This window comes from Chlorocebus sabaeus, chromosome 10 (genome assembly GCF_047675955.1).
Source record: "Chlorocebus sabaeus isolate Y175 chromosome 10, mChlSab1.0.hap1, whole genome shotgun sequence".
In the NCBI taxonomy this organism is placed as follows: Eukaryota; Metazoa; Chordata; class Mammalia; order Primates; family Cercopithecidae; genus Chlorocebus; species Chlorocebus sabaeus.
In genome coordinates this window covers 56295437-56309186 of record NC_132913.1, presented here as the reverse complement: position 1 = coordinate 56309186, position 13750 = coordinate 56295437, and the positions used below count along the sequence as shown (strand labels likewise).

The window sequence follows — 13750 nt, the reverse complement described above, 5'->3', positions numbered from 1 at the left end:
AAAGCTGAATCTAGAGCATATTTTAGATTTAAGTGATGGAAGGGCTTGGAGGTACTTAACCCTTGTTAAGAAAGAAAAATATTTTATCTTTTGCTTTCTTTTGTAGAAAAATAATGAATTCCTTCCCATTCATTCAAGAATTCCAGGCAGCGGTGTTTGTAAAGAGAAATGAATCAATTTTTCCCATTTAGGCATTGGGAATTTTAATAACAGGCTTTTTTTTAATAGTTTGGGAAAATCTATCAGCAGATTAGATTTATGCTGATGTCATAATTTTTGTCTTACATTTCTTGAAAATTATTGCCTGAAAACTATGCATGAATGCTTCCAGGCAGGTCTTTCAGGAGGGAAATTCACTCAAAAATAGCATGAAAAAAAAGTTATTTAAGAACAATAATGCCTTATTTTTGGTTCTATGAGCCTTCTTTTACACATGAGGAAAGTGAAGCTCTGTAGGGTAAAGTCCAGAAGACATGGACCTGCTTAAGGGTCAGAGCTGGATTCAAACCCAAATCTCAGGCTACCCGGCCCAAAGTTCTGTTTACCTCCACTTTTAGCAGGCAGATGACAGAGCTCACACCTTAGTTCCCAAGAAGAGGCATTTTCTGAATTATTTTCCCCCTTTTCTCAACTGTTGTATTGAAAGTACTTTCTTCCGAAAAAAAGAAGAAATTAACAAAATTTCAGACACTGTAATGCTAAACATTCCTTTGTCCATTTCCAGATATGCTTTTGGGTCATTGCCGCAGCTCGTCAGACACAGAAAATGAGAAAATTTTACTTTAGGAGAATAATGAGAATGGAAATAGGATGGTTTGACTGCAATTCAGTGGGGGAGCTGAATACAAGATTCTCTGAGTAAGTAGCTGGTAAAACAGTATGTTAGTGTGTGATTTTGGATAATAAAACTCTTCTTTCTAAATTAAATAACAATATAAAAGTATTTTCAGTTTTCCTGTTTCATCTCTTAAATTGGGCTTTCCTAGGTGGCATAACTTTTTCACTGTCAAGTATGGACATTAAAAATTGAAAGCCAAGGTACTGCAATTTGGTGTGTAGACCTCAATTAAAATATTAGAAATGAAGTATTATAGAAGACAGTTAAAAAGGTTATTTAGCTGTCCAGGTGTAACTGAATTTAAATCCAGTTTACACCTGGTTTAGGTCATTAACAGCCACCCAGGAATTCTAAATGAGAGGAATTAGAATTGGTTGAACCCTGCTGAACTGAATTTTGAGGTCCCCTGAAAGACAGTCACTCTACAGTGTAGATAATGCATACTGAAAGTCAGGACCCCAAGCTTCCAGCACTTACTCTGCTCCTTACTGTGACCTTGAACAGTTATCTAACCTCGCCGGAAACAATGGCCTCATATCTGGGTGATGTCTTAGGTTCTTTCTTGCTATTTAGTTCCAAGCTCTATTCACTCCATCTGGACAAGAGGTTAAGGAAATGTTCTCAGGAATATGAATTTAATATAATTATATTCAATCAATATTCTGTAGCAATTACCTTGTACTTGTGCTCTTAAGGCACTTACAGTCTAGTAGGGGAAATAAGAAGTGCAAGCAAATAATCAGAACTAGCATATCTGGTTTATTATATGATAGGTGCTGTTCTATAGGCTTTACATACATTCACTACTTCAATCCTCATTACTACCCACTGAGGTAGGTTCTATTATTGTTCTCATTTTACAGACAAGAAAATTGAGCCACAGAAAAGGTTAAGTAACTTGCCCAACAAGAGTTTGTATTCAAATTCTTAGTCTGGCTCCAGAATCTGTACTCTTCACTGCTACTCTATACTGCCTCTAAGCAGAATGCAATAATTCCACACACATACACATGCACAGGCATTAATTACAGCGTTATGGGAACACAGGGAGAAAGGTGTAACTTCTTGGGGGATTACACAAGATTGATGAACGAGGAGGTATGTGACTAGAACCTTGAGGCTGAAAGGATTCAGCACACATGAAGAAAGGCTTTTCAAGACAGAGCAAGGATATTAGCCATGTAAAAGAAAAAGACAAATAAGATGGTTGCCAAAAGCCTTTATCAACAATTGGTACCCGTTGTGAGACCTAGATTAAGGACAAAGTTGGTTGGCAATGAGGAAAGAGGCTTGATAACATCCCAAGGTGCAGCAAATTTTCCAAGATTTGAGAGGCTGTTAATGCTACCCAAGGGTGATGGGGATGGAGAGATGGGAATGTTTAAAAGAGAAAGACTGAGACTTTCAGTAAGACATTTGAATGATCAAATTCAGTTTTAATGACCAAAATCTTTCTGGTTTCTAGTGATATTAATAAAATCAATGATGCCATAGCTGACCAAATGGCCCTTTTCATTCAGCGCATGACCTCGACCATCTGTGGGTTCCTGTTGGGATTTTTCAGTGGTTGGAAATTGACCTTGGTTATTATTTCTGTCAGCCCTCTCATTGGGATTGGAGCAGCCACCATTGGTCTGGTAAGAATGTCTTTTTGCATCTCTCCATGGGAAGACATTTGCCCTCATAAACAACCAAAAATGTGAAGCTTGAGTCCATTTTCCTGAGTATAGTTAGCAACATAATTATCACTATTTTCATGTAGTTTGTTAGATTACTCCCCAACGTCAAATGACATTTCATCAAATAGGGATTAATGATGTTTTAATAAGGTAAATATTGTTTTATTAACAGCAAGTACATTTATTGAGCATTCACTGTTTCTCCAGGCACTATTAGGAGCTTAATAGTCATTATCTCTAATCCTTACAACAATCTTAGAAAGTGAGCACTAGCATCATTTTAAATATAAGAAACTAGGCTCAAAGAGGTAAGGGGATTTGTCTGGGACTGCACCGCTGGCAGAGCAGGATTCAAGTCTAAGGGGTTCTGACTCCAAACCCCACTCACTCTCCAATATGCCTATTGTTCCCCATGTCCTGCCAAGCTCAGGCACTTCCCTGAAATGGCACAACAGACTCAGAGCATTAACAAGCACATAAGAAGGATTTCTGCAATCATAACTGTGTTCTCCATTTCATCTTATCCATTTCATCTTATCTTTCAGATAACCTCTTTCAGAGAGAAGTGATTTGACCCATTCCAAGAGTTATCCCAGTCACTGTCTTGGTTCCCCAGGTATTGAGGCCTGGACAACATATAGGAATAGGAATTTTGGGTCACATCAGCTAAAAACATTCCCAAGGACTGAGAAATTATTATTAGATCAGCCACATTAGACAGCACATTATGGGATCAGGCATACTAAAAATTTGCTATAAATGAGAATAGAATTTAACTGAAAAACCACATACGTACTCACACATCATTGAGCAATAGGTACCAATTTCCTATTGCTCAATAGCAAAATATTCTCACAGTCCACTGACTAAATTACTCAGACATTTCCCAGATAATATAGAAAATGGTTTAAAGTGACAATAGCAAAGAGCTCACTCCATTTCACTAGGTCATCACTTGGCTCTACCACCAACAGGTTGTGTGACTCAGGAAAAATCCATTTAACCCATGAAAACTTCAGTTTCTTTGTCTTTAAAATAGGGATAATACCTCCCAAAAACATTATGATGATTCAGGGAATAATCCACGATATGCATTTAAGCAGTGTCAGGCACAGAATCAATTGCTAAAGACAGATGTATATGTTTTTCAATCCACTATATCATTCAAGCTTTAAGCAGTCTTTCCTACTAACCACTTTCCAGTTACACTCCAGGGAACCCTCAACTTCCACAGAAGAGCTTCAGGGGTTTTGCAAACATTTTGTTCATTTTTTTTCCAAATAGACTAATCTCTTTCTTCAAACCTGTGATAAAGTAATATACACACTCACATGGATCATAGGCCACATTTCAACATGTTGGATGTTAAAACATAGCCCAGTTCACTTGGTTTTAAACAGATCTAAGGCTTAGCTTCTCTAGTCATCTCAGTACCCATTTCCAGCTTCTCATAAACATGTCACTGATTTGGAATGTTGTAGGTCTGCACATGTCTTGTCTTGCTTTCAAGTCTGTGTATGCTTGTTCTTATACAACAAACTTCTACAAGCAACTATAAAGCAAACTATATGAGCAACTTCACTAGGCTCAAATGTAAACTTTAATGTTAATAAAAACAGCCTCAAGTCTTGGTAACACAGTGAGACCCCATATCTACAAAAAAAAAAAAAAAAAAAACTTTAAATAGCCAGGCAAGGTGGCATGTGCCTATAGTCTCAGATACACAGGAGGCTGAGGCCAGTGAAATGCTTGAGTCCAGGAGTTTGAGGCTGCAGTGAGCTAGAATCGTGCTGCTGCACTCCAGCCTGGGCAACAGAACAAGAACCTGGCTCTTAAAAAAAAAAAAAAAAAAGCCTCACTTTCCTTACTGTTACATTTTTAATTCACATGTTTTATCAAATGTACACTGATGAAATAAATATATTGTTTTTTAAAACTACTATGAATACTTACTTAACTTACATCTTAGAATTCCATCTAAGATTTTGATGAGTTTTGCTGCTAAAAGTTTGGAAAAACTACTGGAAGATAAACTCCCTTAATCTGGGTGTTATATATTTTTTTATATTTCTGAACTAGTTGATCTTCTGCAGTATGTGTTTTTTCCTCTTCTTATTTATTTATCTGTGCCAGGGGTTTCTTTGGGGGTTCGTTTTGACTAGGACTCAATCCAAGTCAATTTTAGAAAAAGTAATGTGTCTACTGTTAAGTACAGATGTCTTTTCATTTCCTTTTATAAAAATGAAAACTACATAGTTGAGCGTCTCCAACTGAGTGAAAATGAACTTTCTTTTCTGGAATCATCTGGAATCATCTCTCAACATCATGCCTATACTCTATATGTTATATGCCATATATTATACCCAGTCATGATATCTGCATGTGTCTCTGGTGTTTGTCTCTAAATTATGCAATGGCCATTGGCTAATAGCAATGAACTATGACATGGTCTAACTTAACACTTTTTTAGTATAATGACAGAAACACTTTAGTCTCACAGAATGTCCTATTTGGAATTTATTCTGTGAGGAGGTTCTTACTTTTAGTAGGGTCATTTTGATATATCAACTAACAACCCTGGATGAAGCTTACCATAGACCAAATCTGGACCAGATTTCTTCCTCCTGTCAGTGATGTTACAGCGAAAACCTGATATTGTATTAAACCATGTCACATGCTAAATGAATCTAAATGACAGACTGACTTACCTAATTTCTTGGACTTCACATTTTCTTTCCTTCTTTTTGATTTTTAGAGTGTGTCCAAGTTTACGGACTATGAACTGAAGGCCTATGCCAAAGCAGGGGTGGTGGCTGATGAAGTCATTTCATCAATGAGAACAGTGGCTGCTTTTGGTGGTGAGAAAAGAGAGGTTGAAAGGTTGGTTAATTGGGATCTTATTGTTTCCCTAATTTCATCAATCAGTGTAGTACCCTGAATCTCTCAGTCTGTGCAAAGTGGCAGACCAACCTTGGTCTACGGCCTCCAGAGGAAGTACTTGTTCAAAAGGGAGCTAAGCAGAATAATTTAGGTTGGTCAAAGCACTATAAGAAGTCCCAAGCCTTTAGCAGTATGTTTTTAAAGATGATGCAGTTGGCAATTTTTTAGAAAGCCAACTTAGAGTAGATATTTATTTCAAACTCTGATGGTATTTATGTACACATATTATACCTCATATCAGTCTACAATGCTGTTTGCTGTCATTAAAGAAAAGCCTACATGAGACATTGCAACTGATAACACAGAAGTACAAAGGATCATAAGAGACTACTAAAAACAAATGCCAACAAATTGGATGACCTAGAAGAAATGGATACATTCCTAGAAAAATACAAACTACCAAGGTTGAATCATGGAAAAATAAAGAGAAATAAATCTGAACATACCAATAATGAGTAAGGAGATTCAATCAGTAATAAAAAGTCTTCCATGAAAGAAAAGCCCAGAACCTGATAGCTTCACTGCTGAATTTTACCAGACATTTAAAGAAAACCTAGTACCAGTCCTCCTCAAATTCTTCCACAAAATTTAAGAGGGGGGAATACTTCACACTCATTTTACAAGGCCAATATTACCTTGATACCAAAGCCAGAAAAGGATACTGCAAGACAATCAAAGGCCAATATCCATGATAAACATGGATGTGAAAATGCTCAACAAAAATACTAGTAAACCAAATTGAATAGCACATGAAAAGAATAATTCACCATGATCCTAGGATTTATCCCTAGGATATAAGGATGGTTCAACATAGGCATGTCAATAAATGTAATATACCACATTAACAGAATGAAAGACAAAAACCATATGGTTATCTCAATAGATGCTGAAAAAGCATTTAACAAAATTCAACATCCTTTCCTGACAGAAACTCTCAACAAATTAGGTATAAAAATAATGTACCTCAATACAATAAAGGTCAATATGACAAGCCCACAGCTAAATCATACTCAAGGGTGAGAATTTGAAAGCTTTTCCTACTAAGATAGGAACAAGACAAAAATACCCATTCTTGCCATTTCTCATGAAACCACAAAAGACCTTGAATAGCAAAGCAATCCTGAACAAGAAGAACAAAACTGGAGGCATCATGTTACCTGACCTCAAAATCGACTAGAAAGTAGTAGATTATTATTAGATTATTTGACTGTTTGATTACTATAGTAATCAAAAAAGCATGGACTGTCATAGAAACAGACACATAGACCAGTGAAAAAGAATGGAGAGCCCAGAAAGAAGTCCATGCATTTATAGTCAATTGATTTTCAATATAGAGGCCAAAAACACACCATGAGGAAAGGGCAGTCTCTTCAATAAACAATGTTGGGGAAACTGGACATCCACATGCAGAAGAATGAAATTTGACCCTTATCTCACACTATACACAAATATCAACTCAAAATGGATTAAAGTCTTCAATGTAGGATGTAAAACTGAAAAACTACTAGAAGAAAGCATGGGGAAGAAACTCTATGACATTGGTCTAGGCAATGATTTTTTGGCACGACCACAAAAGGGCAGGTAACAAAAGCAAAAATAGACAGATGGGATTACATCAAACTAAAAAGCTTCAGAAAGGAAACAATCAACAGAGTGAAGAGGCAATTTACAGAATGAGAGAAAATATTTGTAAACCATACATCTGATAAGGGTTAATATCCAATACATTTAAGAAACACAAACAACTCAATGACAAGAAAACACTCTGATTAAAAAATGGTCAAAAGACTTGAATAGACATTTCTCAAAAGAAAACATACAAATAGAAATATACAAAAAGAAACATACAACAGATATGTGAAAAGATGTCACACATCACTAGTCATCAAGGAAACACAAGTCAAAACCACAATGAGATATCATCTTGTATCTGTAAGAATGGCCATTATAAAAAGAAGAAAGATATCAAGTGTTGGCAAGTATATGGGGAAAATGAAACCCTGTTACACAGATCGCTTTTGGTGAGAAAGTAAATCAGTACAGCCAAACAGTATGGGGATTCCTCAAAAAATGGAAAATAGAACTACCATATGTTCCAGTATCCCCACTATTGGGTATATATCCAAAGGAAATGAAATGAGTATGTCAAGAGATATCTGTTCTTTTATGTTCACTGCAACGTTATTCATAATAGCCAAGATACGGAATCAACCTAAGCACCCATCAACAGACAAGTGAATGAAGAAAATATGGTGTGTGTAAATTTACATGCCACATTCAATAAAACACTATTCAGCCTTGAAAAAGAAGAAAATACTGTTATTCGCAGCAACATGATGAACCTGGAGGACCCTATGTTAAGTGAAATAATCCAGGCACAGAAAAATACCCCATGATATTACTGACAGAGTTGAACTCACAGAAGCAGAGAGCAGAACAGTACTAGGGGCTTTGAGGGGGAGGGGGCAGGTAAGAGGTAAGTGTTCTCACTACACACACACACACACACATACACTATAAGTATGTGAGGTAATGCATATGTTAATTATCTTGATTTAGCCATTCCACAATTTATACATACTTCAAGCCATCATGTTGTATACCATAAATATATGTAACTTTTGTCAATTAAAAAATAATAAAGAAATGCCAGCATGATTCAAAATGCTATTTCACACATTTTTATTGAACACCTTTTTAATTAAACACTTTTTATTCAGGTACCATGCTACATGTTCTTTATAAAGTCTGATAAGATTTCAATTTAGTCAAACAGGCTGGGCACGGTGGCTCACACCTGTAATCCCAGCACTTTGGAAGGCCAAGGCAGGTGGGTTGCTTGAGGCCGGGAGTTTGAGACCAGCATGGGCAACATGGCGAAACCTCATCTCTACAAAAAAATACAAAAATTAACCAGACATGGTGGTGTGCACCTGTAGTCGCAGCAACTCTGGAGGCTGAGGTGGGAGGATCACCTGATTCTGGGGAGGTTGAGGTTGCAGTTAGCTGTGATCATGCTACTGCACTCCAGCCTGGATGACAGAGTGAGACCCTGTCTCAAAAAACAAATTAGTGTTGATAAATTATAGATCACTATACTAGAGGTTAACTCTCAATGAAAAGAAAAACCCAAATGGTCAAAATAATACTGTTGTCTAAAATGTAATTTTGTTTGTTCTTTAATTTATCTGGTATTTATTGAGTACTTACTATGTGCCATGCTTTGATTTTTATAAAATAACTACCAACTGAATAGTAAATCTTACTTTATGTGTTGTAGATTTGGTAAGATGGTGTTATTCTTAGTTGCTACCAAATCCACCAAGTAAAAAAGATTAATAGGATTTACAACCTCTTATTATCCTCTTTTCCCCACTTCTTTTGGTTTGTGGAGTGAGGTTCTTTATTTCTTGTAAAAAATTTCAGTAGCATATTTCTTCCACCATGAAAGACATTATCTTTTATTGTCAATAAAAGAGGCAGTGTAGTGTTTTAAAAATGGTAACAAACATAGGATAGATCTTCAGTTTGTGTCCTGCAAAAGGTTAAAAGTTCTCCATGAATTCAATTCTTGAGATGTAGGAAGGTGGTTTCAGAATGCCTGAGCTATATATGAGACAATGCCCATTGTTAATGGCTAGATCATAGAATTACTGAAACCTATTCCTTGCATTGGACTTTCACATAGTTTCAGTTATCCATGTTTCATGGCTGTGAACCTGACCCGTATGTCACAACACAGCATCTCAGCCACAGGGAAGATGGGTGAGTTATAGATGAGTTGGTGCAAACACTAGTTCCAAGCCTGGGGAGCTGGAAACAAAATAGTCTGGTCTGCTTATTTGGAACCAGTTGCATTATTTTCTGATAGGGACATGTCATGTGACTCAAGGAAACACTTCAAACACAAGTAATACTAGATCTCTCTTGTTCATACATTTATGTTGAAAATTCTTTTTCTCTTGGGGCCAAGCTTACCTCACTATGCAATCCAAGCAGCAATCAGGCAGCTTTGTTAAGTATCGTCCTTTCAACATGTTTCATTGTCAGGTTAAAACAAACTTGAAAAAACTACACAAAGGTTGTTGGAGATTTTTCTTCCTGAAGTTGCTGTGTTTGGGATGATTTTATGATCATTTTGTAAAATCACTGCATCCTGGCCTGTCTTAAACATTATAACTTGAGCTGTTTCTGCTGAAATTGGCTCGAATGTTTTCTCTTCACAGGTATGAGAAAAATCTTGTGTTTGCCCAGCGTTGGGGAATTAGAAAAGGGATAGTGATGGGATTCTTTACGGGATTCGTGTGGTGTCTCATCTTTCTGTGTTATGCACTGGCCTTCTGGTATGGCTCCACACTTGTCCTGGATGAAGGAGAATATACGCCAGGAACCCTCGTCCAGGTACCTTGACTTATTGACCAAGACATAACATTTCCTTCTGGTATCTCAGAAAAGTCCATGGATTAGATGTTTTGTTTATTATTTTGGTGTCTTCAGGAAAAAAGTATCACTGATTTTATGGAGTCTGTCTGCGGAAACTAGTAATACCTTAACAATTTTTTTTTTTTTATTTCCGTAAGTTTTTTGGGAAACAGGTGGTATTTGGTTACATGAGTAAATCCTTTAGTGGTGATTTGTGAGATTTTGGTTCTCCCATCGCCCAAGCAATATACACTGAACCCAAGTTGTAGTCTTTTATCCTTCACTGCCTTCCTATCCTTTTCCCCTGAGTCCCCAGAGTTCATTGTATCATTCTTATGCCTTTGTATCCTCATAGCTTAGCTTCCACTTATGAGTGAGAACATACACTGTTTGGTTTTCCATTCCTGAGTTACTTCACTTAGAATAACAGTCTCCAATCCCATCCAGGTTGCTGTGAATGCCATTAATTCATTCCTTTTCTGGTTGAGTAGTATTCTATCATATATACACATCTCACAGTTTCTTTATCCACTTGTTGATTGATGGGCATTTGGGCTAGTTCCACAGTTTTGCAATTGTAAATTGTGCTGCTATAAACATGTGTGTGCAAGTATCTCTTTTATATAATGACTTCTATTCCTCTGGGTAGATACCCAGGAGTGGGATTGCTGGATCAAATGGTAGTTCTATATTCAGTTATTTAAGGAATTTCCATACTGTTTTCCATAGTTGTTGTACTAGTTTACATTCCCACCAGCAGTGTAGAAGTGTTCCTTTTCACCGCATCCGTGCCAACATCTATTATGTTTTGATATTTTTAGTACAGCCATTCTTGCAAGAGACATTGTGGTTTTGATTTGCATTTCCCTGATCATTAGTAATGTTGAGCATTTTTTTCATATGTTTGTTAGCCAGTTGTATATCTTCTTCTGAGAATTGTCTATTCATGTCCTTAGCCCACTTTTTGAGTTTGTTGTAGATTCTGGATATTAGTCCTTTGTCAGATGTGTAGATTGTGAAGATTTTCTCGCATCATGTGGGTTGTGTGTTTACTCGCTGACTGTTCTTTATGCTGTGAAAAAGCTCTTTAGTTTAAGTCTCACCTATTTATCTTTGTTTTATTGCATTTGCTTTTGGGTTCTTGGTCATGAAATCTTTGCCTAAGCCAAAGTCTAGAAGGGTTTTTCCAATGTTATATTCTAGAAATTTTATAGAGAAACAAGTAATACTTATACATTTTATAGTAAAGAGATGCTAAACATTTGAATTGATGAAACCCACAATTTAATAATTTCAGATTAACTGAAGACTTTATAGCTATGAAATGATTTTCTGAGTCCAAAATCAAATATATACCAGGAAAATGGAAAGTCAGTGATCTCTCAGCTAAAAATTAACAGCTCATATAACTGAGCTTTATGACAGTCCAAGATACGTACTAATAAAGGTATTTGTGAAACATAATGAGTTACTAAAATGCCAGGTCAATAACATCCTTAACTGAACAGGTATTACAAATGTACTTTATTGCTCACTTGTGCTAAAGTAGCTAATGCCTTTAATTTTCATTGTCCTTCCAGTTATTCATTCAATAAGTAATTATTCAGCATCTACTATGTGCCAGACACTTAGAAAATGCAGGGGATTCAACAGTGAGCAACAGAAATGTGGGGTTTTCTTTTTTGCCTTGATGGAATTTACAGTTTAATGGAGAAGACAAGCAGTAAATAAGTAACCATGTAAATGAATACAGACAAATAGAGACAAGGACAGAGAACCTTGACAGTGAGTAGCAGGATAACCAGGTGTGACTGGGGTCAAGGAAGGCTTCTTATCCTGCTCCCTCTCCCAAGGCCTTTCCTCCTTAGCTTATGGCTCTCTCTTGTTGCAGTTGGACTCTGATCATTGTTTGAATTCTCAGCTAAATGCCACTTTCCCAGTCAGGCCTTTTATGCTCACCCATTTTTTATTATCTTTTGTGATTTGCTGTACTTTTTTTTCAAAGCACTTGTGTGACATTGAATATTTGCATTTATTTACACTTGTGCTCATCCCTTTCCACCCTCAGACAGTAAGATCTATGAGGTCAGGGAAACAAAAAATGAAATATTTGTTTCATTTGGCCTGCAAGTAGATGATGAGTAGTTTTATATCAAATTCTTAAGTAAAATTTTTTTAGCTCCAGATTCTGGGTAGAGCAAACAATGAAAAATATCAAAACCTTGTAAACCAGAAATTTGCTAGTTGAAAGCTTAAAATTCATAATCTACTGCTTTAGGATAAATACATTGCCTGGGAAAATTGAGTAGGATTTTGATTTGCAAATGGAAGTGATTATCAGAGGTCAAACCATAATCATTCCAAGCCACAGACTTTATTTCATTAAACATGATAATACACAAAGAACAACTTTTTCAATTCAGTTTATCTTTGCAACATGAATGGCTGACATTTTTTGAACTTTGCTAAAGGAAATAAATATGATAATACAGGTTAATGTGTTTTGTAAACTTTAAAGAGATAGTATGGATGGGAAGTGTTACCAATTTTATAATTCAACCACTTCTTATCAACTTAGATACATTTTTTGCAGATTGGAAAAGCCAGTGAAGTATTGTAGGTCCAAATTGTAACTATAGTCCCTTGTCCTTATTAATCCAATTCCTTCTAAGAACTTTGACATTTACCAAACTAGAGATATCAGTAGTTGGCCTTAGTCCTAGCTGCTTATATATACTTACTATGCAAGAAGACAAGCATTGGGAAAACTTATTTTTCCCTTTGTTCCATGCCTACAATGAGAGGATAGAGGTATACAATAATAATGGTTCAGAGGGAAAAGTGAATTGGTAAATTGAAAATCAAATGATACACAATTCCAACTGGAAGCACTTGAATAAAAAGCCCTTTGGTAACTGTCTGTAGTAGGAATCCAATTTTATGGCTCTCATCTTTAAATTTTCTGCCCATCTTCCTTTGGGAAGATGAAATGCATTCTTTAACACTATACTCCTTGTTCTCTCTCTCTCTCTCTCTCTCTCTCTCTCTCTCTCTCTCTCACTCTCTCTCTGTCTCTCTCTCTCTGTCTCTCTCTCTTTCAGTGAGGTCTTGGCCAAACTTCTGAGCAGCAAACTATGAAGGCTGAGTGTGCATGGGCTGAGTTGAGTGTTTTAATCCACAAAACTAATTAACGATTTGATTAATCTAGTACATTTTGTGATGCACAAAATCATCACTGGCTGCATGGTAATTGGGCATAAATGGTAAGTACTTCACATAAGTGACTGTAAATAGTATCACTTGTACACAGAGAAAAAATACACTCTGTAGTCTGGTAGGGAAAGATGAAGGGGACCTGAATGGTGCAGAAGGTTGTTCTTTCATGACCCTCTTGAGTTTCAGAATCCATTAATAAAAATAATCACATAATGGAGAGTGATATTCATTCAGTATATATAAAGTGTCAAGCACTGAGTGATGTATTATGTAACAAAATTACTGCATATAATGCTCTCAATCTCATTCTGTAATTGGTGTCATTATACCACCACTTAAAAATGAAACTGAGGCCATGAGGTCAAGAAATATGGGCCAAGTGACATTGAGAGGGATTTGAACTCAGGTCTCCCAGACTTTGGCACCTACCTATTAACTACTGTTTTCCTGCCTCTGACTCTGTCTTCCCAGGGGCTATGGACCTGTTTCTCTCCAGCACACCCATAGCTTGATCGTTCCACAGCAGTCTCTCTTCCCATCTCTCTGTCTACACTACTTCTGCTGTTCACAGGGCTAAAGAATATGATGTTCAGAGTGACAAGTGATGGCTTATTGGGATGTTGCTAGCTACTGTGATGGTTTGGGAATGTGCTTT

The 13750-nt window shown here is 36.5% G+C and overlaps 1 protein-coding gene across 1 annotated transcript in view; it reads left to right on the top strand.

Annotated features, from left to right (window-relative positions):
- The window catches only part of ABCB11 (ATP binding cassette subfamily B member 11), a 100126-nt gene that overhangs the window by 23428 nt on the left and 62948 nt on the right, over nt 1-13750 (top strand). Inside the window, exons 6-9 of the mRNA XM_073019793.1 lie at nt 725-858; nt 2304-2475; nt 5273-5397; nt 9684-9858. Of these exons, the coding sequence (XP_072875894.1) occupies nt 725-858; nt 2304-2475; nt 5273-5397; nt 9684-9858 (606 nt within the window). The remainder of the gene's footprint in view (nt 1-724; nt 859-2303; nt 2476-5272; nt 5398-9683; nt 9859-13750) is intronic.